This window comes from Anolis sagrei, chromosome 4 (assembly GCF_037176765.1).
Source record: "Anolis sagrei isolate rAnoSag1 chromosome 4, rAnoSag1.mat, whole genome shotgun sequence".
NCBI lineage: Eukaryota > Metazoa > Chordata > Lepidosauria > Squamata > Dactyloidae > Anolis > Anolis sagrei.
The window spans coordinates 33,952,544-33,979,346 of record NC_090024.1 but is presented as its reverse complement, the minus strand read 5'-3'; the positions used below and the strand labels follow the sequence as shown (position 1 = coordinate 33,979,346).

General features: G+C 40.4%; 1 protein-coding gene across 3 annotated transcripts; it reads left to right on the top strand.

Annotated features, from left to right (window-relative positions):
• Window positions 1-638: 638 nt before the first annotated feature.
• On the top strand, window positions 639-26,358 carry LOC132774988 (E3 ubiquitin-protein ligase NRDP1-like). 3 transcript variants are annotated; one of them, XM_067467356.1, is made up of 7 exons: window positions 639-713; window positions 10,990-11,214; window positions 13,292-13,431; window positions 15,513-15,678; window positions 21,592-21,712; window positions 21,918-22,136; window positions 24,611-26,358. In XM_067467356.1, the coding sequence occupies exons 2-7, from the start codon at window positions 11,009-11,011 to the stop codon at window positions 24,617-24,619; spliced, it is 861 nt and encodes a 286-aa protein (XP_067323457.1). In that variant the 5' UTR covers window positions 639-713; window positions 10,990-11,008; the 3' UTR covers window positions 24,620-26,358. The 3 variants fall into 3 exon arrangements, with proteins under 3 accessions (XP_067323457.1, XP_060631597.2, XP_067323456.1); XM_067467355.1 differs by lacking the exon at window positions 24,611-26,358 and adding an exon at window positions 2,351-2,473 and having other exon boundaries at window positions 649-713; window positions 21,918-24,583; XM_060775614.2 differs by lacking the exon at window positions 24,611-26,358 and having other exon boundaries at window positions 21,918-24,583.
• The last annotated feature ends 445 nt before the right edge of the window (window positions 26,359-26,803 follow it).

Sequence of the window (26,803 nt, the reverse complement as noted above, 5' to 3'; positions counted from 1 at the left end):
GAAAGGAGCTGCTGAATGGAAGTGAATCACTGATTACAAAATTCTCGTGGACTTGGAATTTAAGGTGCATCTACACTTTAGAATGAATGCAGATTGACACCACTTTAATTGCCCTGTCTTATTGCTAATCCTGGGAGTTGTAGTTTTATGAAGGTCTGTAGCATCTACACTTACAGATTTATTGCACAAATGCAAACTGCAAATTGCTAATTCCATGCCAGTTAAAGCGGTATCAAACTGCATTAACTCTACAGTGTGTAGACCAGGCCTGGGCAAACTTGGGCCCTCCAGGTGTTTTGGACTCCAACTCCCACAATTCCTAACAGCCGGTAGGAATTGTGGGAGTTGGAGTCCAAAACACCTGGAGGGCCTAAGTTTGCCCAGGCCTGGTGTAGACGCACCCTTTGAACTCAATAGCACTTATTTTTGGTTAACACTCATAGGGTTGAATGATAAAATCTGCCATTTCTCCATCTATTCTTATAGGTAGCTTTGACTTGCTATCCTCTCTAAAAAATATATACCCGCCAGTTACACATCCGGTGTGACTCTAAAATTTCTAAATCTATGCTCGAGAGTGGGAGGCGGGGACCCTCTGGGGATGACGTCAGAGAAAAGGGGCGGAGCCTATCCTCGGTTGCTGCTGGGGGCGGGACCTAACCTGTCACTCAAGGGTCGCTTGCTGGAGAGAAGGCTGCTTGTTTAAACAGCGGGTGAGACTAAAGCTAATTTGGATCTTTTCCTAGAGGAATAGATAGTATTATATTAATTAGGGAATGGTTGGGTGGCAATGCAGGGGTGGCATATTTGGGAGGGGAAAACTATTTTGTATTGTATGAGATACACTTGCTGTTTTTAAAAGTGCAAAAATCCCAACTACCTTAGAGTTTGGCAAAGTTGTGTTTTAATACTGGCCAACTCAGAAATAATTTTTATCCCACTAAATAAGTGCTATATATATAGTTTTGGGGGAAATCCTTGAGCTGCTCAGCATTCCCCAAAGTATGAGATAGATAGATAGATAATTATATTATATTATATTATATTATATTATATTATATTATATTATACTTTGGGGAATGCTGAGAAGCTCAAGGATTTCCCCAAACTCTTTTATTTTTACTTCCCAAAAGGACAAAATAGATTTGCAAGAGTGGATAGGATGTAAATGAGGAGTTTGCCAATATAAAACCAATGCAGAAGAGGGAGTTTTAAAACAACATAAACTGACAGATTGTCAATGGTCTATGCCAGGGTTTCTCAACCTGGGGGTCGGGACCCCCATGGGGGGGGGTCGCCAAAGACATATAGAAACAGTATTTTCTGGTGGCCGTGGGGGTTCCGTGTGTGAAGTTTGGCCCAATTATGTCATTGGTGGAGTTCAGAATGCTCTTTGATTATAGGTGAACTATAAATCCCAACAACTACAACTCTCAAATGTCAAGGTCTATTTTCCCCAAACCCAACCAGTGTCCACAATAATAGAAAACACAGTATTTTCTGATGGCTGTGGGGATTCCGTGTGGGAAGTTTGGCCCAATTCTGTCATTGGTGGAGTTCAGAATGCTCTTTGATTATAGGTGAACTATAAATCCCAACAACTACAACTCCCAAATGTCAAGGTCTATTTTCCCCAAACCCAACCAGTGTCCACAATAATAGAAAACACAGTATTTTCTGATGGCTGTGGGGGTTCCATGTGGGAAGTTTGGCCCAATTCTGTCATTGGTGGAGTTCAGAATGCTCTTTGATTATAGGTAAACTACAAATCTCAACAACTACAACTCTCAAATGTCAAGGACTATTTTCCCCAAACCCCATTTGGGCATATTGGGTATTCGTGCCAAGTTTGGTCCAGATGCATCTGGATGTAGGTGAACTACAACTCCAAAACCCAAGGTTACTGCCCACCAAGCCCTTCTAGTATTTTCTGTTGGTCATGGGAGCTCTGTGTCCCAAGTTTGGTTCAATTCCATCCTTGGTGGAGTTCAGAATGCCCTTTGATATTGTAGATGAACTATAAATCCCAGCAACTGCAACTCCCAAATGACAACATCTATCCTCCCCTCAACCCCACCAGTATTCAAATTTGGGTGTATCAAGTATTTGTTCCAAATGAATAAAAATACATCCTACATATCAGATATTTGCAAGATGATTCATAACAGCAGCAAAATTACAGTTGTAAAGTAGCAAAGAAAATAATGTTATGGTTGGGGGTCACCACAAAATGGGGAACTGTATTAAGGGGTCACAGCATTAGCAAGGTTGAGAACCACTAGTTTATGCCTTTATGAAATACAACATACACAGACCTCACTACCTCTGATATATAAACCTTTTTTTCCAGTTCCAACAGCCCTCACCTCTGAGGATGCTTGCCATAGATGCAGGCGAAACGTCAGGAGAAATGCCTCTAGAACATGGCTCTATAGCCCGAAAAAACCCACAAGAACACAACATACACTCTCGGGTACATTAAATGGCACTGCAAAGTTTTGTGGTATTGCAGAGGTATACCTGTTCTTTTGTTGTTGTTATTGTTGGTATATTGGGAGTTGTAGTTTTCCAAGGTCTTTAGCCTTCTCTGCGAAAAGAATGCTGGGGCCTCGCCAAACTACAACTCCCAAGATTCCATAGCATTGAGCCGTGGCACTTCCAATTAGTGTCAAACTGCATTAGTTCTGCAGTGTAGATCAGGGCTGAATAAATTTAGTAATAGATTTAATCTCTAGAGCAGGCATGGGCAAACTTAGGCACTCCAGGTATTTTGGATTCCAACTCCCACAATTCCTAACAGTCCAAAATACCTGGAGGGCCTAATGGTGTAGATTCACCCATGGACACCAAGAATATATGCACAAATGGTGTAAGAGATGCCATAAGGGATTCCTATCTAGGATGTGCACAATTCTTCTTATTGCATTTTATTGTTTTCATAACTGTTACTGAGTTGAAGCCCAAAATACCTGGAGGGACTAAGTTTGCCCGGCATGGTGTAGATTCACCCATGGACACCAATAATGCATACACAAATGGTGTAAGAGATGCCATAAGGGAAGTCTATCTAGGATGTGCACAGTTCTTCTTCCTGCATTTTATTGTTTTCATAGCTGTTACGACACATTCCCTGTGTTTTCTATGTGAATTTGGGGCAGAGCCTGGAAGCTTTTTGGAATTAAGACACGCTCACAATGAAGTTACTGGAAGCAAAGGTATCTTCCACTCAGCTGAATAAAGTCCCTCATTATCTGCTTTGAACTGGAATATATGGCAGTGTGGATTCAGGGCCCTTCCACACAGCCCTATATCTCAGAATATCAAGGCAGAATATCCCACATTATCTGAGTATGGACTCAGATAACCCAGTTCAAAGCAGATATTGTGTGATTTTCTGCCTTGATATTCTGGGATATAGGGCTTTGTGGAAGGTCCCCCAGATGAATATTGTGGGATTTTCTACCTTGATATTCTGGGTTATATGGCTGTATTGAAGGGCCCAAAGTCTTCATTTTCCCTTCTTGCCAGAATTCAAGAAAGTCAGTTCAAACTTTCCCCTCCCCTTCTCTGGTATATATCAATAAACTAATCCCCACAGTTCTCATCCAGCAGTGTTTCTCAACTTGAGAGTTGGGACCCCAAGGGGTGTCACGCGGGGATGTCAGAGGGCTCACCAAAGACCATCGGAAAACACACTATTTTCTGCTGGTCATGGGAGATTCAGAGTGGGAAGTTTGGCCCAATTCTATCATTGGTGGGGTTCAGAATGCTCTTCAATTGTAGGTGAACTATAAATCCCAGCAACTACAACTCCCAAATGTCAAGGTCTATCTTCCCCAAAATCCTTATTTTACTTAAGTGATATTTGTCTTGACTGTTCTAATGTAGCACAAATCCTATGTAAAATCATACTACGTATTTTTCACAATATTGAAATCTGAAATATATACAGAAAGTGTTCACATTTGGGCATATTGAGCATTTGTGCCAAGTTTGGTCCAGATCTATTATTCTTTTAATTCCACAGTGCTCTCTGGATGCAGGTGAACTACAATTCCAAAACTCAAAACCCTTCACCCTCCACCAAATCCTTTGAGTTTTTTTCTGTTGGTCATGGGAGTTCGATGTGCCAAATTTGGTTCAATTGGTGGAGTTCAGAATGCTCTTTGATTGTAAGTGAACTATAAATCCCAGCAACTACAACTCCCAAATGACAAAATCAATCCCCCCCAACTCCACCAGTATTCAGATTTGGGCAAAATTTGGTCCAGTGAATGAAAATACATCCTGTATATCAGATATTTATATTACGATTCATAACAGTAGCAAAATTACAGTTATGAAGTAGAAACGAAAATAATTTTATGGTTGGGGGTCAGCATAACATGAGGAAATGTATTAAGGGGTCACAGCATTAGGTTTTTTTTCTTTCTATGTAATTTTGATGATGTTTGTTGTCTATGTTTTTGGTTTTATTCCGCTGTAATATGTTGCCCGGGCTTGGCCCCATGTGAGCCTCTCCGAGTCCCCACTGGGGAGATGGTGGTGGGGTATAAATAAACATTATTATTATTATTATTATTATTATTATTATTATTATTATTATTATGGAGGTTGAGAAACACTGTCTTACAGTATCTACTTTCAGTTCCCAAAACACATACACTTTCAATTCTCAAAACACTGCCAGATGCTCTTATCTTTGTAACACTCTCCATCTCCTTCCCAAGCTTCCCCCTTCACCAACATGGCCTTTAGGTCAGGATAAACAAAGCAGCCACTTCCCATGGCTGCCTGGGGCTTCCTGACAATTTCCAGGCTTTTTGCAAGGAAAACTTTCATTCTGATTCAATTGCCTCTCTTGACTTTGGATGAAAATATCCAGTTGAATATTAATGAAAACATAATCTAGTCAAGTTAAGATAGAATGCTTCTGTAACATGGACATACATACAGCATGGAAAACTCACCACAATACAGTGATTCCAGCCGTGAAAGCCTTTGACAACACAAGTTAAGATAGTTTGAAAGAATGGGAATTCAAAAACAAATTAAGTGGAAATTTCATGTAACTTTGCCATGTGGAAACAAATCCCCAGTACTGGCACAGAGGGATTTTTCAGATTCCTCCTTTGTGATCAAATAGTTTGGAATGTGACCTTGGTTGGGTATTTTTTAACATAGCTTCAAAGGAAATCATTAGACTGTAAGTGTTGAAAAAACATGCTCTCTGCTTCCAAAATAAATCATTAGGATCAGGAGATAATTACATATATATGTCATAGTATTGATTTGTATTAACAAGATCCACTGCATATTTCCAAATGTATTGTCGAAGGCTTTCATGGCTGGAATCACTGGGTTGTTGTAGGTTTTTTCGGGCTATATGGCCATGTTCTAGAGGCATTCTCTAGAGGCAAAACGTCAGGAAAGTGGCAAACATTCAAAGCCATAATAAAACAAAGCAAGAAACAAACCAAATCAATCAATAAGTAAAACAACATCAATAACTTATAATTACTAACCCAAAAATAGTACTTAAATAAACATATCACAACAAACACATTTACAACATAATGAAATCAGGACAACTATCAATCTTGGGGGGCCATATGGCCAACTGTGGGGTTTGCAGTTGATCACTGTCTGATTATAGCCTGCGGGTGGATCTGTACTGTCTAATTAATGCAGTTTGGCACCCCTGCACTCCCATGGCTCAGTGCTATAGAATCCTTGAAGTTATAGTAGTTGAGATGCAGAGAAGGTCTTGTAAAGCTGCAACTTCCAGGGTTCCACAGCATTTAGCCTTGACAATTCAAGTGGTATTGAACTGCATTCTACAGTGTAGACGCACTCTGTGTTTCCCCATAATCAGAAATGAACTCTCAAGCTAATCTCTGAGCTCAGAATTTTTTTTTTAGTATTGTCTATTCTTTAGTCTTAAGCAGAACCTGCAAGTCTAGTTTTAAAAAGGATCTCCAGCCATGAAATCAGCACACTGTGTATAGATCTGCTCTATAAATAATTTATGTTCCAGATGCAAAGGAGGAGCCATCTATGAGCCTGGAGGCAGAATTATTGATCTGGAAGAGAGGGTTACTTATTTGGTTATATCTATCCATTGCATTTAGAGGGAATGATATTTCTCATAGGAGTTGGAAGAGACCACAAGGGCTATTCAGTCCAATCTTGTGCCCTATATTCATAATCAAAGCATTTCTGACAGATGACCATCCAGCCACTGTTTAAAAAATTCCAAAGACTTCTAAACTTCCCCTGCACACCAAAGCAGCAAAATTAATTTTGTTCCTTCTGTTTTTGTAGAAATTGATGTTTTGATGGTAGGCTGATGCACTATGTAACAAAACTTGAAAAGAAATTGTTCCTGATTTGAAAGTGTTATTTTCTGATAGTTTGATACTTACTTTGATAGTAGTTGTTATACTCCAGAAACTGTTTTTGTGGCTGCCACAAACTGTGTTGAATTGACTCAATGAGACATTAATTGAAAAACTATAACAAAATGTGCTGCAGAATGTCCTGCAAAAACCAAAGTTTTTGTAGTTTAATAAACTTTTTCTGTGTTTTTATGATAGAAACAATTAGAAAATGACATTTATAACTCAGGAACAAAAATCGTGTTACGTAGTGTTATCAATAGCAAGAGTTGTCAACAATTGCTGCTGGCAATGGATTAATTGTACTATTTTTGGCTTTGAATTAATTTCTGTTTTCATTTTTTTTTTCAAATGGCTGAAAGGAAGACTGAAATTTTATTTTTTTCACTTTAATAATAAAATTGCGTAAATGTAGAGGAGAACCAATGAATCAATCTATCTCACATTAGTGTTGATTTACTATGTTCTTATAGAGTACTCCAATTGGGAATGATAGAAACACTGGATCAATTACTATTTTTATTGAGAATGTGCTGTCTCTTGGCACTTTTGGATATTAAACTAATGTTTCTGAATATTTGGCATTAGTAGACATTTGGATTCAGTACCTTAGTTGTTTCCTTTGATATTCATACAAGAGCAGGATCTACATTGCTATATAAAATCCAGATTATCTGCTTTGAACTGGATTATATGGCAGTTTAGACCTATATAATCCAGTTCAAATAAAATAATGTGGATTATCTGCGTTGAACCTCTGGATTATATGGCAGTGTAGGAGGGGCCTAAACCCAGAGTAGAATCTCTGCCCGACTGTCTGGTGAACATCAGTTACCAAAAAGTACAAAACAGACTTGCCAAGCCTGTTTAAACATTAGCTTTTTGACTCCGCATTTATTTCCTGTGCTGGTCAATGACCGAAATAAAAGTTTTGATTTGATTTGACTCCGTATTTGGATTAATTTATCCCTGCATCTTTTCAATCCTCTTCTAAACTGCCACATAATCCAGATTCTCAAAGCAGATAAATCACACTATCTGCGTAGAACTGGATTATATGAGTCTATACTGCCAGATAATCCAGTTGAAATCAGATAATCTGGATTTTATATGGCAGTGTAGAAAGGGCCAAAGTCAGAAACTAAAGGAATTGCCATAACCACAAAAAAAAAAAGTTTAGCATTGCATAATATCTTGTGATCTTTAACGTAATTACCAAAACTAAGAAATTAGGTTTTACTTTTTAGGAAGTGATTACTATGTCGGACCTTGGTTTTGTTGGGTTGTTTCTTTATTATTTTACTGAATATTGACCATACCTTGTAATGAATTGTTTTGCCCCTTATAGTTATTGGGTGCTTTGCTTTTGTTGCAAAACCCTTTAAGGTGATTGTGGTTTTTACAAGACCATGTGCCATAATTGTGTAAATCAATAAGAAATATTGCTAAGCCAGATCCCTATCATATGGGCCTGTGATAATTCTCCCTCCACACAGAAGCAGAAAAAATTTACATCCTAATTCTATTTTTTGCCTTACACAGGGGTGATACTATTGCACATGTAGCCAAAAAAGCCCTGTCGAAGCATGATTTTATAAGTGTAATTTCACCAATTCGTTAGATATTTTACCATGTGAATCTTACTCATACATTCATTTACTTAAAAGTAAGTTTCCTTAATTCCAGCAGCTCTGCTTGCAAGTGTATATTCCTAGGATTAAAAATAACAGTGCCAGGTGGCACCATAACAGCTGAAAAGTTATATTTGGCATTCACTTTTGGATACTCTCCCAAAGTGTGAGACCAGTTGGTCTCTATTTGTAATGCATGGGTTTGTGCAACTTCTGTCCTTCCACCCACCTCTTGCCTACACATATGAGGAATTTACATCACATTTAAATGCCTTTGTGCTCTTCTTACTTTACTTAGGTGATCCCTCATTGTCTGAGTAGGATAGTCTTCCAAGATCAGTGTACTGGTGGATCCGTAGGTGACTGTGGAGACCTATTCTTGATCTGCATTTTCTCCCACAGTGAGGGCATTGGTTTCCAGGTGGAAGGCGGGCTCGGTCGAGGTTGGCTTGACGCGCCTTCCTCTTGGCACATTTCTCTCTTTCACCCTCCATTCGTGCCTCTTCAAATTCTATAGCACTGCTGGTCACAGCTGACCTCCAGCTGGAGCACACAAGGGCCAGGGCTTCCCAGTTCTCAGTGGCTTTGAGTTGTGCACAGACCTCCACACATTAAAAAAATTCACGCACAGGCGCCTTCCAAGACGTGGACTGTATACAGATGTCACATGCAACTCCTTGTGCTCTTCAGTGCCATTATGTCAAGGGATGTGAACACTTCTTTACACCTGATTTCTTCTTTCAATGTAGAAATTACTGTTATGGGTCACAAACTGGTGTCTTTTATATGTGTGAGTATAGATAAGTGGAACTGTAGCCTATTGCATGAGGAAGACATCTAACTGGGGAGGCTGGATTACATCTTATATCAAATGGGAAGGGGAAAGATACATGCTGAAATATGCATGCAACTGAAAGACACAAGTCATTCCTCTAAGGCAGTGGTTCTTAACCTGTGGATCCCCAGGTGTTTTGTCCTATGACTCCCAGAAATCCCAACCAGTTTACCAGCTGTTAGGGTTTCTGGAAGTTGACGGCCAAAACATCTGGGGACCCACAGATTGAGAACCACTGCTCTTAGGATGTTCTCCCTGGACCCTCCACTCTTCAGTTTCAAAGATTTAACTAGATTTTCATGTCTCATACAGACAAAAATACATGTACAGCTCTTCCCATACAATCCTTGAGATCTCCATTAAAGGCCTTACTGGTTGTTCTACAACCATTGAAAACCTATTGTGGGTCGTGATAAACCTGTTCCTTCTCAGTGGTGGTACCTTTCCAATGAAAAATCTTTTCCTAAAATGCAGAAATTATGTAGCATTTAAAAACAATTAATTGAAAAGTGTTTTTTTTCTTACATTGCTCTTCTCAGGATGGAACTGCTTTCAGAGTTGTTTCTCAAAATGGTTTTAGTGTGTTTTATCTGTTCTGTGCTGCAAGCCTTTGTCCTAGGTAAAGGTTGTCTCCTGACATTAAGTCTAGTTGTATCCAACTCTGGGGGTTGGTGCTCATCTCCATTTCTAAGCCGAAGAGCCGGCATTGTCCGTAGACACCTCCAAGGTCATGTGGCCAGCATGACTGCATGGAGCAGTCATTCCCGCCAGAGCAGTACCTATTGATCTACTCATATTTTGATGTTTTCGAACTGGTAGGTTGGCAGAAGCTGAGGCTAACAGTGGGAGGTAACCCCACTTCCCGGATTCAAACCACTGACCTTTTAGTCTGCAAGTTCAGCAGGTCAGCAATTTAACCTGCCGTGCCACCAGGGGCTCCTTTGTCCTACAGACCACTTTTATTATATCAAGTAGTACATATATTGTATGATACAAATATTGTGTACTCAGGTCTTTCAGTGTTCAATACAATACAATCCCAGTACCCATCATTTCATCAACAAAATACCAATAGGTTTTGGGACCTCGTCCCTTTTTTTTGTGGGGGGGGGGGGAGGAGCACAATATTACAGTGGCATTTAGTCCCATTGCATTAAAAAGCAAATCGTATCATTTATCAGTACCCATCACACGATGGTGTTCCTTGTCTTTTCTCCCGAAATTATCTGTTTCCAGATTTATCACACAAGCAAGTGCAGTTAAAGCAGTCCCCATTTCTCCCCATGGGCTCTTCTGCTCTCTCTTTCAATAGTTTTTTTATGGATCACTGATTAGTTTTTAAAGGGGGAAAGAAAAGGCACGAGAAAGCACAATTTTAAAAGGTTGGAATCAAGTGAAAGCAAAGCAGCAATCTGCGGAAGTAGCACAATTTCTACTGAATACGTGTAATTTAAAAAAAATATTGTGCAAGGACCACATGGGTGGATTTTGCAAGATTTCCACTGCTTTGTAGAATATCAACCATAGGAATGCCCATTTCCCCCCATGTCACAAAATAGATTCAATGTGGGAGAATCTGACAGGTTCCATTCCACATGTTTTTCAGTTTTCTCCTGTTTCATAATTGTTCCTGAGCTCAGAAGACAGACAGTAGATTTTACTCTAAATTAAAAATATTCATATTATTGTCAGAGGCAGCCCTAGGTAATTTTCAACAGTAAGCAAACAGTATTTTGGCGCCCCCCTCCCTCCCAACCACTGATATATATTTTCTGTTCGTCGTGGGAGTTCTGTGTTCCATCATTGGTGGAGTTCAGAAAGCTCTTTGATTGTAGGTGAACTATACATCCCAGTAACTACAACTCGCATATGTCAAGGTCTGTTTCCCCCAAGAGTGCCCCTGGGCAAAATCAACTATACTGCAAATGCTTACTTTGCATAATGGGTTGAGCCGCCCCTGATTATTGTATATACAAAATAATCTGAAGCCTGTCAGAAACAGTCCACTGCTGTTCCTTTGTGATAATTTTCTTTAGTCTCAGAACTTATATCCTTAATGTGCTGCCTTGACTAGCCATTGCCATTCTTGTCTGTTCTTACCAACTCTCTTTCATTCCTCTCTTAGGACAAAAGTATTTGAGAATATGGGTTATGACATTGAGCGTTTTGTGGGTTACGTAAACGAAGGACTGCTATGCTCTATCTGCCGAGATGTTTTGGAAGAAGCGCTGCAGGCTCCCTGTGAACATGCCTTCTGCACTTCCTGCATACATGGGTGGCTTGTCCATCACAGCAACTGCCCAGAGGATCGCCAGCCACTAGATCTTACTGTCCTTCGGCCGCTTTACAGGTGTGTAATAAGCAGTTGGCCTTTATGCAGTCATCATACAGCATTAGTAGTTTGAGAAACTGCAAATGCAATAGCTGTTGATGGCAGATAATTTTTCCTCTGCATATCAGTGTTCTTCACTCTTCAGCTTTCACAACCACACATAGTATTTGGAAACAGAATGAATAATCCTGACTTTGGTGGTCAATCATATTGTTCCATCTCCAGAAACAGAAGTTAGAATTTAATGCCTGTGCCTTTAAGGATATGAGAGCGGGGAGAGGAGCTCAGGCCTCGGCTGCAGAATGGCAGTTTATTCAGTTAGGCAGATCAGTTGGAACTAAGTTGTGGAAGGAAACAGAGGAATAGAAAGTCCACAGAAATTCACATCCAGTCAGACATAAATAGTCCAGTCGGAGATAGAGTTATATAGATAAAAGTTAGATATAGATAGTGACATTGTGGCATAGATAGTTTTGTTTGTTTGTTTGTTTTTGTTGTGTCAGGAGTGACTTGAGAAACTGCAAATCGCTTCTGGTGTGAGAGAATTGGCTGTCTGCAAGGACATTGCCCAGGGGACGCCCAGATGATTTTGATATTTTTATCATCCTTGTGGGAGGCTTCTCTCATGTCCCTGCATGAGGAGCTGGAGCTGATAGAGGGATCTCATCCGCCTCTCCCCGGATTCGAATCTGTGACCTGTCGGTCTTCAGTCCTGCCGGCACAGGGGTTTAACCCACTGCGCCACCGGGGGCTCCATGGCATAGATAGTAAGTCACATCTCATATCTACATACTAAAACAACAGCAGTCACATTTTGAGTTAAGTTCAGGGCTGCAGAAGCTTATGGAATTTCCTTTTCATAAAGACTTCACAGTGGCAACTAGGGAAAGGGAAATTTAGTTGGTTTCAATAAAACATTGTTTTACTTTGCATATAGCCTCCAATCTGTTTTTGTGTTATAATTCCTTCCAAATCATCCTCATAGCAACACAGAGGTAGAATAAATAGAGGGGACGTTGTTTTAAAAAGGGAATTTTCAGAGATGTTCCCAATGCCTATATGTCATGATTTACTGCCACATTGGCTTGTTTTTGCAGTAGGCCTATGTTTACAGAAAACGCTGATTGTTTGAGAAATCAGTGCTCCAGAGAAGAAGTTACTATTAAAAGGTAACACCCGGACCAAACCAGCTAGCTGATGGCTAGTTAGAGCCCCCAAGTTTCCCAGTCGCTCTGAAGTCATGTTTGCAACAGATTAACAGATAAAATTGATTCATTGAGATAGTCCTGGTCAGAGAACAATGGACTATAGTTATGTTATAGTTGTGCCATTGTTAGGATCCAACGTGTGCTATAATGTCAATCAAAATCATAAGCAACTAATGAACAACTGTATAGCTAGCTTAGACCAATGAAATGATTTGTCTTTGGGAACCAATGAAAATGTATATTCCATTTACTATAAAAGCTCTGCAGCCCTATTGGGGGTTGCGACAAACCCTTTGATTGCATCCCTGTATGCTTGTTTGTCGTTATTGCTATGCCCACGCAATAAATAGTTTTTTGCAGTTTAAAATATTCAACTTTCGTGGTGTCCATCCTTGCCCTCCCTATTAGAAAGGGAGCTTTTGTCTTTTTTTTGGGGGGGGGGGAATGTTTTTGGTTTCTTTGCCCCTAGACACATATATCTTTAAACCCTTAAGGATCTTGTCTAGTTCCTTTATGACTTCCCTTCTAAAGCCTAGCCTTCTGATTTCTTGACTGCAGTCCTCATTTTGATTAATGACTGAGCCAAAAGTATATTCAAGAATGAATGAATGATAGTTAAGTCCTTCACTATCTCAGAATCTTCATTCTTGCTTTAAAGTTATGTGAATCATCTGCGGTTAGTATTTTTGTATTCTTAGTGCTCAGTTATAAACCTGTTTTTGTACTTTCTTCCCCGACTTTCTTCAGTAGTCATTCCAAGTCTGTGCTGTTTTATACTAGTAGTATAGTGTCATCTGCATTTCATAAATGGTTGGTGTTCCTCTAATTTTCATGCCTCATGATCTTATAATATTGCAAGAATGAAAAGAATTCATTTCTATGCCCAGATATATGAAGAACGATCTGAATCGGCTCCAGCTTCATTGTAGAAACAGAGAATGTGGCTGTGAAATGGTGTGTTCTTTGGAATCCATCAGCCGACATGAACGCGAGTGTGAATACAGCCAGATTCCCTGCTCAAACAGTGGTAGGTGTTTTATGCTGTAGAGTCCCATATAGTGAAGTCTTAACTGCCAACATTCTATACTCACTCTTCTTGAGGATCCCTAGTATTCCTAGTGATATTTCATCCAAGTACTGTCAGCTCTCCACATTGGAGAGTGTTAGGGATTCAGGACTCCCGTTAAAGCAGTGGTTTTCAACCTGTGGGCCGTGGCCCAACAGTGGGCTGCAAGAATGAAAATCCAGTCTGCGAACCTCCTTCCTCTTTATTTATTTTATTTATCTTCTTTCTACTCCTTTCTTCAGAGATAACCAGCCCTGCCCCTTTTTTGGGTACTAATATTGGAGAGTGGTCCCTGGTTAAAATGGTCCCTGGTCAAAGTGGACCCTGGTCAAAAAAAGGTTGGGAACCACTGCGTTAAAGTGAAAAGCTCTGAATAGACAGGTCAACTACTGGAAGCTGAACATAGAATTACATTTGAAGGCCTAGAGATTCTTGGAGAGATGTTACCTCTAGAAATCTCTAGATTGTCCAGCATGACTGACGTTGCCCATAGAGTCACACTAGAGGACCTAAATAATTCATGAATAATCACATCCACAAAAGTCAAAACTGCAAATGTGGAGGGTAAACAGTAGGAATTATACATGACTCTGCCTAGATTGTGAAAGCAAACAAGCTTGAATGTGTCCAAGATAGCATGGTAAAATCCACTAATAAAATGGGGAAGGTTTTAAAAAATATTGATCTCTATTTTTTAATTTCAGAGTATAATCCCTTTGTCTTCAATTTTTAGACGGGATATCAAGAGTTGGAATGCTGTTATTGAATAACCCATCTGAGTTCCTGTTTCTGTATTAATTCCCCTTCCTACTCAGAAGTATCCATTCCCTTCCTGATGCCAATATAGTTTGTTTCAAAGTGTTGTTTCAGTGAGGGATTACCATCCGATTTCCTCATTTTTTGCTCAGTTGAGGGAGTCCTTGCATCTTGCACACAACCGTAAGAAATGCTGAATCAGGCAAGATGGGATTTGAGATTATGTAGGACTACAGTTCCTAACATGCTGGGCCAATGACCATGCTTTCTTGAGCTGATGGAGGTTGAAGATAAACAACAATTGGCAGGCTACATGTTCTCCATTCAGAATATATAGCAGAAACGTAGAACTGGGAATTTCTCAGAGTCCTAAGATGTTGAAAATGTAATGACTTAATGGAAAGATATTCTTTGCTGACTTTGAATAATAACACTATGTAACAAAATTTGAAAAAATGTTCTTGGTTTGAAAGTGTTTTCCTGTTTAATTGTGTGATACTTACTTTAAAAGTAGTTGTTATACTTCAGAAACTTCATTTTTTGTGGCTTCCACAAACTATGTTGCATTGGTTGAGACTCGATGAGATAATAATTGAAATACTATAGGAAAATGTACTTGCTGCAAGATGTCCCGGAAAAACAAAGTTTTTGCAGTTTAATAAACTTTTTTCTATGTTTTTATGATAGAACCCATTAGAAAACGACATTTATAACCCAGGAACACCAATCATGTTACATAATGTTGTATAATAACTGCTGGCATACATATAATTCTGGATTGTGAGATAGCTTTCAAAGCTTCAGTTCTTGTTTGTCCTCATGTTGACGTTGACTTGTGAACTCTGTTAGTAAAGGTAAAGGTTTTCCCCTGACATTAAGTCCAGTCTTATCCAACTCTGGGGGTTGGTGCTCATCTCCATTTCTAAGCCGAAGAACCAGCATTGTCCATAGACACCTCCAAGGTCATGTGGCCAGCATGACTGCGTGGAGTGCAGTTATCTTCCCGCTGAAGCAGTACCTATTGATCTACTCACATTTGCATGTTTTCGAACTGCTAGGTTGGCAGAAACTGGGGCTGACAGCAGAAGCTCACACCACTCCCCAGATTTGAACCTGCGACCTTTCAGTCAACAAGTTTAGCAGCTCAGTGGTTTAACCTACTGCGCCACCGGGGACTCCTGAACTCTGTTAAGGAAACACTTTAGTTAAAAAAAGAATACTTGTAACCTAGTGTGGATGATGAAATATCTTACTGTGCCTCCCTCAATCTTCTACTTTCTATTCAGGTTGCCCAGTTCAAGTTGAGCGACGCCACTTGCACAGCCACTTGGCAGTGTGTGAGTATCGGAGCCGTGAGTGCCCCAATGGCTGTGGGTATGCCATGCTCAGCACAGACAGCAGTGCACAGCACAACTGTGTTGCAGAGCTGAGGACAGAGCTAGAGCTGCTCAGGTAAACCTGACCTCCCCCGCTTTCCTGACTCCTCACATTATAAGGAACCAAGAAAGGCATGTTTGAAAGTTAACTGTAGTCCTGTGTTGTGGCTCCGCAAGAAGCAGAGAATTTTTCAGAGGATAATGTTGTATGTCAGCCTATTCAGCCTGTGATTCTGTCTGATGTTCTTGTTGTTCATGATGGGAATGGGGATGATGTTCCTGATGGCAGGACTGGGGATGAGAGTTTGCTTGGGCCTGAGTTAAGTTCAGAAGAGAGGCCTGAGCTGTCTCAGGAAGATTCACAAGGCCACATTATTGAGAGAGGCCCTTCGCCACCTTTCTCAGAGCAGCTGTCTGAGCATGATTTGTCATGTTCAGGAGTTAATGAAGAAGAAGATAATGAAAACTTGGACAGAAAGCAAAATTTTAGTAAACAGAAGCAAAGTCTTCAGAGGCTGAGACAATCAGTTCGGCTAGAGCAAGAGAGATCCGTTAGCTTTTTCCATTTTTGGGGTCTGAAAAAGCTTTATAATGTTTCATGAGGGAGAGTTGCTTCAGTCAGGTCAACGTTATTTTATCACGGTCGTGTTTTCAAGCACTCTGAGTTTCATGTACCAAGTTTTTTTTTACAAGCTCAAGATTTGTCTATGAGATTTTCTTGCTGTCTTGTTTCATGGATTCAAGTGCCAAGTTTCATGGATTTTTATGTACTCATGGATCTTGTTTTCCTGTGACACTTATGGAGTATTTCTTATATTAGATCTTTACTGTTTTTGTTGTTTTTACTGCTTTGCTGAAATATAATCTTCAATAAACTTCTTGCTGATTTTACCAAACTGGTGTGGTGTTTAAAGTCAGAGGTATTCCTGCTCTGGAGCATAACAGATGAGGGAATTGATGGGTTTCAAAATGAAGAGACATTTTGATAGAATCCATGAAAAGTCCTTGAAGTCCAGGTGCATTCGGCATGATCTCATGGCTTCTTGGTCGGGCTTAAATTAAGTGGTGTTTACTTTGTACCTCTCAGAGGAGATAACAATGCAATAAGGATGGTATTCCTGTCTCAGCTCTCAAGTTTATGACTCAAATTTCCTTTATTTGCCTTTGTTCCTTGAAGGGTTTGCCTTGGAAAAAGTTTACGTTTATGTTTTAATGACCACTGTGGATTTTCGCTCTCTTCATGTATTTTGCCATTTTTGAATTGCTTCTATTTCGTATTTTCTGCTCTACCGCATTTTTGGAAAATGCCTTTTTTTCCCTTTGTACATGCTTTTCTTAATAAACTGTTGTAGTTAATACTATTGGACTCTGGTGGTGCTGAGTGAAAAATTGTGCTGAGTGAAAAATTGTCTCCAGGCTAGAGTGCAACATCCTGCTTAATTGCCTGACGTTTCTCCTGCATCTATGGCAGGTATCCTCACACAGTCTGAGGATGTCTGCCATAGATGCAAACAAAACTTCAGGAGAGAATGCTTCTAGAACATGGCCATACAGCCCGAAAAACTTACAACAACCCTGTGATTCTGGCCATGAAAGTCTTCAACAATACAAAGATATATTTGTTTGTTTTCAAAGGACATTCTCTGTTAATGGGCAAGCATTTAGAAAGATTGGCAATTAAGCAGGATGTTGCACTCCAGCCTGGAAACAATTTTTCACTCAACACCACACCAGAATCCTCAAATCGCTCTTGACACGAAAAATAAAAAAAACTTGGGGACAGGACGTTTGAAAGAGAATCTTTTCCTTTATGAGCCTGCCCAAAGTTTGAGATTTTCAGCAAAAGCAAGATAGTGGATTGAGAGAGGGTTTTTAAATAGCAGCACCCTGGTTGTGGAAGTCATTCTCAATTAAAATTAAGGTGACCCTATTCTTGTGTCACTTTCCACAGGAGGGTAAAGAAATTATTCTTATAGAATTTTGGGTTTTTAAGCTGCTGCTCTTTTGGAAGGTATATTTTATTGTCAATTGCTTTGAGAGTCCTTGTAGGCAGAAAATCATTTAGAAAGGTATACTTTTTTTATAAAATGGAGGCATCTCTAAAGAGGTACTTAATTTTTATTTGTTAGCATCGATGAGGGCACTATTTTGGGGCCTAAAAAGCCAAAGTGAGGGGGAGTCGGGATTTTGAAGACGGCTATTGGAGGAGAGAAAGGGGTTCGGGGGAGGGGGGTACCCAACACACTGCGATCTTTCTCCTAACAGGAGTTCAGCAGTTGCTGTTTACAGTTTTACAACACCAGAAACCATAAGCGGTTTAATGGTAGGAGGTCCTGAATAAGTGGCAGACCAAGGAGGGAAATGAAAGGCAGGATTAAGAGAGCAGGAAATAGGAGCAACTGTGGGGGTGATATGGGTGGGGACGGATAGGATTAAGGCTATGTTGTTTAGCCCATTTCTGAAATTGACTGCTTTTTAATGCCTAAATCCAGTTGCTAGTCCCAAGTACAATAGATGCACTGAATAAGTAGGATTTACATAAAGGTTGGCTTATCATTCACCAACTGATTCTATAACTCTATTCCGGTTGGAACTAGTAATTGGATTTAGGCCATGGTGATTTTTTACTTTATAGAACGTACTCCCCAAATATCCTGTTTCACTTCCACGGAGGGAAAGGGGGGCTCATGTGCACAGAATATATACACAACCCCTTTCCTTTCAATTATAAACATCATCCCTGTTTCTCTGAATTCCTGTACCTTTTGCCATTATTTTGCTATTCTTTCTCGGAGGTGAGAAGGGTGGGGTACAAATGTGTGGAATAAATAATAAGAACTTCTACTAGTTCCTCCTTTTTTGCTCCTTAGTCCCTTAGCAAGCATTCACTTCCCTGGTGAGTGCAGTAGAAAATGTTCACACTTACTTACTTACTTACTTACTTACTTACTTAGGCGATCCCTCGTAGTCCGAGGATGATGGTCCTCCAAGAGTGGTAACCTGGAGGTGGGTCCAGAGGTGACTGTGGAGCCCTATTCTTGACCTGCATCTTCTCCCACAGGGCATCGGTTTTCAGGTGGGAGGCAGTCCCTGTCGGGGTTGGCTTGATGCGCCTTCCTCTTGGCACGTTTCTCTCTTTTGCCCTCCATTCATGCCTCTTCAAATTCTGCAGCACTGCTGGTCACAGCTGACCTCCAGCTGGAGTACTCAAGGGTTCCCAGTTCTCAGTGTCTATGCCAGTTTTTAAGGTTGGCTTTGAGCTCATCTTTAAATCTCTTTTCCTGTCCTCCAACATTCCGTTTTCTGTTCTTGAGTTCGGAGCAGAGCAACTGCTTTGGGAGATGGTGGTCGGGCATCCGGACAACATGGCCAGTCCAGCGGAGTTGGTGGCGGAGGACCATCGCTTCAATGCTGGTGGTCTTTGCTTCTTCCAGCATGTTGACATTTGTCTGCTTGTCTTCCCAAGAGATTTGCAGGATTTTCCGGAGGCAGCACTGATGGAATCGTTCCAGGAGTTGCATGTGACGTCTGTAGACTGTCCACGTCTCTCAGGCATATAGCAGGGTTGGGAGGACAATAACTTAATAAACAAGCACTTTGGTATTCCTACGGATGTCCCAGTCCTCAAACACTCTCTGCTTCATTCGGAAAAATGCTGCACTCGCAGAGCTCAGGCAGTGTTGTATTTCAGTGTCAATGTTGACTTTTGTGGAGAGTTGGCTGCCAAGGTAGCGGAAATGATCAACATTTTCTAATATTACACCATTAAGCTGTATCGCTGGCATTGGAGAGGGATTGGCTGGTGACTGCTGGAACAGCACCTTGGTTTTCTCAATGTTCAATGACAGGCCGAGCTTCTCGTATGCTTCTGCAAAGGTGTTTAGAGTGGCTTGCAGGTCTTCTTCTGAATGCGCACAGATGACGTTGTCACCAGCATACTGGAGTTCTATAACAGATGTTGTTGTAACCTTGGTTTTGGCTTTCAGTCTGCTGAGGTTGAATAGCTTGCCATCTGTCGGATAGATGATTTCCACTCCAGTGGGAAGCTTCCTGTCAACAAGATGAAGTATCATAGCGATGAAAATGGAAAACTTACTATAAAAATATGTGAGAGTTGCAGCTTACCATGAGTATAACATCAGTGCTAGGGTCTAAATCAGGACTCCCCAAACTAAGGTCCGTGGACCAGATGCGGCCCTCCAAGGTTATTTACCCAGCCTTCACCCTAAACTTTAGACTTCGGGTCAACCTAAGTCTGAAATGACTTGAAGGCACACAACAACAACAACAACAACAGTCCTAATTAACTATCTCATCAGCCCAAATGAGTGGGACATAATTTTATCTTGACGAACTGGCTTCTATGTATTTTAGTCTATATGTATTTTAATTTATTGTTGATGTACAATGTTTTAGATTGTATTGTTAGCATTGAATCCTTGCTGTTAGCCGGTCTGAGTCCCTAGAGAAGATTGGGATATAAAAGTTTAAAATCAATAAATAAAACAGCTATTGAAATACTGGTAAGTTTATGTTAGTTAAAATTGTTCTTACTTTTAAATATTGTGGTGTTGTTTTTTTAAAAAGAAAATTTGCATTGCAAATAAAATATGTGCAATGTGCATAGGAATCCGTTCATGTTCTTGTCAAACTATAGTCCAGCCCCCCAACAGTCTGAGGGACTGTGAACTAGCTTAACAAGTTTGAGGACCACTGGGCTAAATGCTCAGTACAGATAGATTACCTATATCCTTGTAGAGAACTTTACTTACTAGAATAGCTGGCATTGCCCCCACCCTCCCCAATATGTGACAGGAAGTTGCTGCTAACTATGAGAGAAATAAGGTTGAATACTATGAAGCCATCCACTGCATTGCTGTCAGCCTCCCCCCCCCCCTCCCCCAGTAGACTCAAATCAAGGAAAATCTTCATGAGAACCACCACTCCTCTTAATGTTCACCCAGCAACAACAAGAGTATCCCTCTGGGCAGCAAAACTAGTAAATCCTGATTGGATGGCCTACCATGAGAGTGTGCTTCCAAGGGCAAACCAAAAACGGGCAACTTGGAAGTCCCCAAACAGACTCAGAAGTGCAGTGGGCAGATCAAAAGACAACTTGGCAAAATGGCACTAACTAAAAGAATTTTCCATCTTGTCTGACTGTGGAGCAGAACAAACAACTCAACATCTTTATGCTTGTCCACAATGCCCTGCCTCATGTACATAGGAAGAATTGCACCGGGACTGTGGCACAGCTGGCTGGGAGTCAGCTGCGTTAAGATCACTACTGACCGAAAGGTCATGAGTTCGAAGCCAGCCCGGGTCGGAGTGAGCTTCCGACCAAAATTGTGTAGCTTTTGTCAACCTTTGCAGTCCAAAAGACAGTTACATCTGTCAAGTAGGAAATTTAGGTACCACTTTTGTGGGGAGGCTAATTTAACTAATTTACGAGGCCATAAAAATCTCCAGCAAGCATGTGGGGAATGAGGAAGTCAGTGTCACAGATGGATGGTGAAGCGACAGCTCCCCTGGTGGCCAGAAAAAGTTGGAATGTTAAGTAGCCTCAGACTGTCTGTCTGTATGTGTTGTGGTTTCTATGGCATTGAATGTTTGCCATGTATATGTACATTGTAATCAGTCCTGAGTCTCCTGTGGGGTGAGAAGGGCAGAATATAAATACTGTAAACAAACAAACAAACAAATAATTGTTTAAATCAACAGAAAATGCAGTCGCTGTTGCCCGGATTTGGTCAAAAATAATTCAACCACTTGTGCTCCTATTTTATCAGTTTTATACTTATGTAAGCAATGTTTTTGACACAAAATAAATTAATAAACCAGAATAGTAACCTGTACAATGACCAAAAAAGCAGGTTGTGATGGCATATGCCATAACTCACTAACAGGATGCCAGCTATTGAGTTCTTTTGGATTTTTACCCTGTTGAGAAAGTTGCTAGGTTGAGTGACGCCAACATCTCTTTTAATAGGTCCGAGATGATCTACCGAGTGGAAGAAGCAAAACATGAGATGGAATCTCGTTTAGATTCTCAAAGGAGGCATATGGTGCAAAAAGAGAGCCTTTTGCAAAATGAAATTGAAGAGTTAAAGGTATTGTTTGTATTATTGTTTGCTCAGTGGTTGTCTTGCTCCTCAGGGTTGTTGACTTACACACAAAATGTTTATTTTTTTGGGAGGCAGACCATTTTAGACCCAGGGGAAGCTTTTGTTTCCTAAAAGGAAACATACAGGAAGTAGATATCCAACAGATAAGGTCAGACATATATTTACATATTAAAATGTTTGTGCTTTTCAGAGTCAGATGTCTAGAATGATGTCCGACATACAGACGCTGATGTCGACAGAGAGGCAGCACCGTCAGCAGCTGGAACAGGCTGAGCTGGAGAAACGGGAACTGCTGGAGTTAATGAAGGGTCTCCAGAAAGACTACCGGTTGACTAGGGATGGAAGCAAGAAAGCAACAAACCTCCGACCTCTGACACGACTGGAAAGTTTAAAACGCAAGCCCCGGGAGGTGACTGTCATATGAGCAGAAAGCACTTTTCAAACACTTGTTTTTGGTGAACAGCTGGAACAACTGGAATTCAAAACCCTCCTCAATCTGTATTTGAACTTATTACTGGAGAGAAAAGCTGATAAGAAAAGCAACTTAAATCTATACCTAAAAAAGGGTCTAAGTACCTTGGTGCTAGATTATATAGGAACATCTTGAGTTCTTTGGGTTAACTTCCCTTTGTTTATTTCCTCTCCACTTAGAATAGGTTGTGGAGGATAGCACTTTTAGGATTTAACTGTTTCAGGGAGTAAATTAGTAATTTAATGTGTGAGGATTTTTGTATTTTTTCTTACATAAATGTGTAACAAAACTTGTATTTCTATTGTATGCAGTTGAGACTTTCCCCACCATTATAGACAAAGTACTATGGTTTAAGGACCCCCTGGTGGCGCAGCAGGTTAAACTGCTGAGCTGCTGAGCTTGCTGACCGAAAGGTCGGTGGATCGAATCCAGGGAGCAAGGTGAGCTCTCATTGTTAGCCCCAGCTTCTGCCAACCTAGCAGTTTGAAAACATACAAATGTGAGTAGATCAATAGGTACCACTTCTGTGGGAAGGTAATGGCGCTCCATGCATTCATGCCGGCCACATGACCTTGGAGATGTCTATGGACAATGCTGGCTCTTTGGCTTAGAAATGGAGATGAGCACCACCCCTCAGACATGACTAGACTTAATGTCAGGGGAAACCTTTACTTTTACTATGATAAAGTCTCAGATTTATGAACCTTTTTAGTGCAAGCATTATAGGAATAAAGCCATAAAATAATTTTGCAAACAAAAACAAAAAACAACCTTTTTAGTGGTGCATTCACTAGGTGATGAGTGCTAAGTTTATAGCTCCAGGTAATTAAAAAGCTACCTCAACTACTATAACAGAAGTAATTTGTTAATTTCAAAATAAAATATTTTGTTTTGCAACACAGGCTTATGAATCAGAGCAATAATCCATTTTGACCAGGTTATTTAGCTTTCACCTAAATAGAGAATACATCTTGGAAGTGCCTTTTTAACATAATAAACATTTGGTGGCTAGACAGATAAACAAGCCAAAGATTTTGTGGCAGGCTAGCATTGAAGATCTGTATTTGAACTTACTACTGGATCTTATCTTTTTCAAATCAAGTCATACTGCCGAGGATCAGATAGGAACTTATATGCAAACATTCTTTATTCCTGTGTTGCTGTGAGTTTTCTGGGCTGTATGGCAATGAACTTTGTCTGTTTGGGGTAAGTGTGAATGTTTCAATTGGCCACCTTGATTAGCATTGAATGGCCTGGTTGGTTGCTGCCTGGCTGGGGGGGGGGGGGATCCTTTGCTAATCAAGGTGGCCAGTTGCAATATTCCCACTTGCCTCAAGCAGACAAGAGTACCATTATTCCACAGATATATAAACCTCACTCGCCTAGTTTCTAACAGACCTCACAACCTCTGAGGATGCCTGCCATAGATGTGGGCAAAATGTCAAGAGATAATGCCTCTGGATCATGCTCCTATAGCCCACAGCAACCCAGTGATTCCAGCCATGAAAGCCTTCAATAACACTCTTCGTTCCTTTTACTAAAACATGTTGGTTGTTTAAGCTCTTCCGTTAAATCAGTCCTATGGTTGTTTTCATTATTATTATTATTGCAATTATGTCGTTTTTGACTAGAAGTGGCACAATGTTTAGTTCTAGACCTGAAGAATAAACACCTAAGTTACATAGAGATGTTTATGTCTTCTTAAACAATAGCATGAAATCTTACCACCAGGTTAAATGAAGTTACGATATTCCTAATAGCCATAAATAGTTAAGTCGTGGTATTGTTACGTCTGGAATATCAGTATGTAAAGGGATCCTGTAGCAGTTTAGAGACCGAGAAAAGGCTGGTAGCGAAAGCTTTCATGAACTCCTCACATTTGTGAAGTAATGAGAACAGACATTTATAGACAGACTGTATGTATGAATTCTCAAAGAAATGCAAAACTAGGCATTTCAGACCATGTATCTAAAGTAGTAGACTTAATTTATGAAAGCTTATGGTCTCAATTTCTCTGTCTATAAGGCACTACAATATCTCTTGTTGCATATATACATTTTTAAGACTCCCAAGGCATTTTAGACAGCATTGTACAACTGTAAGGTGTTTTCTCCTGTCGTAAGGACACTGTCAAGCAATCCTGTGGCTAGCCAGCTTTCCCACTTCTACAAGTGTCAATAATGTGTTTCCATTGTATGCTGAATCAGGTGTGTCAGAATGGGAAAACAGTGGTGCAAAGTAGCATTTTTAGATTAACATGTCTTTTACTAATTACTACCAAGGTCATAGACTGAAATTACAAGATATAAAAGAATTGTGACCATTTTTGGAGATGCTAAATTGCTAGAAAATAATGTTTGCAAGCTAATAAAGTGTTAACGTAGTGCCTATGTATGTTGCTTTGGACATAGGAATTATAGAATCAGAGTTGGAAGAGACCACAAGGACCATCTCATCCAACTCCATACTATGCAAGAACACCAATCAAACCACCCCTGACAGATGACCATCCGGCCTCATTTCAAAACTTCCAAAGGAGGCTCCATCACACTCCAAGGCAGCATATTCCACTGTCAAACAGCTCTTGCAGATTTTGCTTCAGCATCAGACATGGAGGGTTTACAAAGACAGAAATCCAGTCTTGATGCAGCTCTACCTGAGATATTCCTTCCCTCAATAGCCAGCAATCATTGCTGAATCCACTGGAAGAAGCAACAGTACTTATCCCAGTCAAGGGATCTCAAATTATGCATGTAAAGGAAAAGAAGCTTACACTGCATTTTATATAGTATCTACTTCCTATTGCTTCTCTGTCTTCAGTATATTTAAATTAAACTTTTGGGGGCAAGTGACTCAGATAAAAGGTAGTAAGGGAAATGTGTAAGCACTTCTACTAATCTGTCTAAACAAGCAAACATTACAAGGGGCAGATAAAAATGTACACTTGGTGGGGAGAAGCACAGCAGACCACAAGTTGGATGTAAAAATATGACAAAGATGGCATCATCAATGTAGGTTTTTCTGTATACATATCACTTTGAAATAGGAATAGTTATTTCCAGTATTTTTTATTCGGGGCAAATGTATTTCCTCATGGTGAAAGCAATTTTTTGCAAGTTATTTTTATTACCATTCTGCAAATTAAGGAAGGTCAGTGCAGTCAACAAGTCTTGGGTGACAGAATTTGTTCCTGCAATGGTCCTATCCAAGCACCAGAATAAGTAAATGGGAATATTATGACCTGTGGGACATGAGCTGTATGTAGCCTTCCAAGGTATTTTTGCACGCAGACATTTCTCACATTTTAAGCCCATTGAGGTGTTTTTCCAACACAGGAATTGAGTGGGTACATCTGATTTTGAAAAAGGGACTTGTAAAGCCTAAAACAGGTCAGGGGCAATGGTCAACTAAACCCTCTTCCAACTTCAGGGATACTTCTGGCCATTTTTGGTAGAGTGGAGGAGCAGCATGTCATCCCACAATTTGCCTCCTCACTTTTTGTGCTGGAACTGGATAGGTCCCAGTTCCTTTTGTTAGGCTTCCTCACCTTCAGTTTTAGAGTAGTCACTTTTATGTTAGTTTTATGAGGGTGGAGTTTAAGAAAACCCTTCCTGGTTTGTATCAGAAAGTTTGCCCACCCCTTTGCCTGAAGAAAGGGAGCCATTTCAGATTAGAATGATTACCACCAGGGAATCTTGGATGCAAGATGTGTTTGCAGTTTCCCAGCGAGATCCTGGCTTGGACAAGCCATTTCAAGTCAATTTCAACCAATAATCAGTTAACCAATAACGAATTAGCATCTTGAGCACCCGAGGCCCCTATACCAGAGTCAGCAAGCAAGTCTTCTCAGGAAACATCCACGACTGGCAGCTTCAGGAGTTACCGTTCAAATTTTAAGATATGGACTTTGTTGTGTGGAAAAGGGTGGAGACAGACCCAAGACCACTTAATAGCATCGCAGATGGACGATGAAAGCGACAGCTCCCCTGGCGGCCAGAAAAGTTAAATAGCCTCTGTCTATATCTTGTATATGTTGTATGTCAAAATTGGCATTGAATGTTCGCCATATATGTGCACACTGTAATCCGCCCTGAGTCCCCTGCGGGGTGAGAAGGGAGGAATATAAAAGCTGCAAATAAATAAATAAATAAATAATAAACTATTACCGTTTCTCAAAAGAAATAGAATCCTAGAGTTGGAAGAGACCTTGTGGGCCATCCAGTCCAACCCCCTTGTCAAGAAGCAGGAATATCACATTCAAAGCACCCCCAACAGATGGTCATCCAGCCTATGTTTGAAAGCCTCCACCACACTCCAGGGCAAAGAGTTCCACTGCTAAACAGCTCTCACGGTCAGAAAGTTCTTCCTTACGTCCAGGTGGAATCTCCTTTCTTGTAGTTTGAAGTCACTGTTCTGCGACCTAGTCTCCAGGAAGCAGAAAACAAGCATTCTCCCTCCTCCCAATAGCGTGGAAATGGATTTGGTGGGGTTCCTTGCCCAAACAGGAAGGCAATCCAGCATTCCCCAAGCTGACAGAAAGTTAGGACACTTTAATGCTAAAGAGACATTTCAAAGCAGCTTGGGTACAACTGCGCACTCTTTTC

Coding starts and splice junctions, on each gene's coding strand:
- LOC132774988 (XM_060775614.2), top strand. CDS start 11,009: ATGGGTTATGACATTGAGCGTTTTGTGGGTTACGTAAACGAAGGACTG. Junction 13,432..15,512: donor GATTCCCTGCTCAAACAGTG/GTAGGTGTTTTA, acceptor CTTTCTATTCAG/GTTGCCCAGTTCAAGTTGAG. Junction 15,679..21,591: donor ACAGAGCTAGAGCTGCTCAG/GTAAACCTGACC, acceptor CTCTTTTAATAG/GTCCGAGATGATCTACCGAG.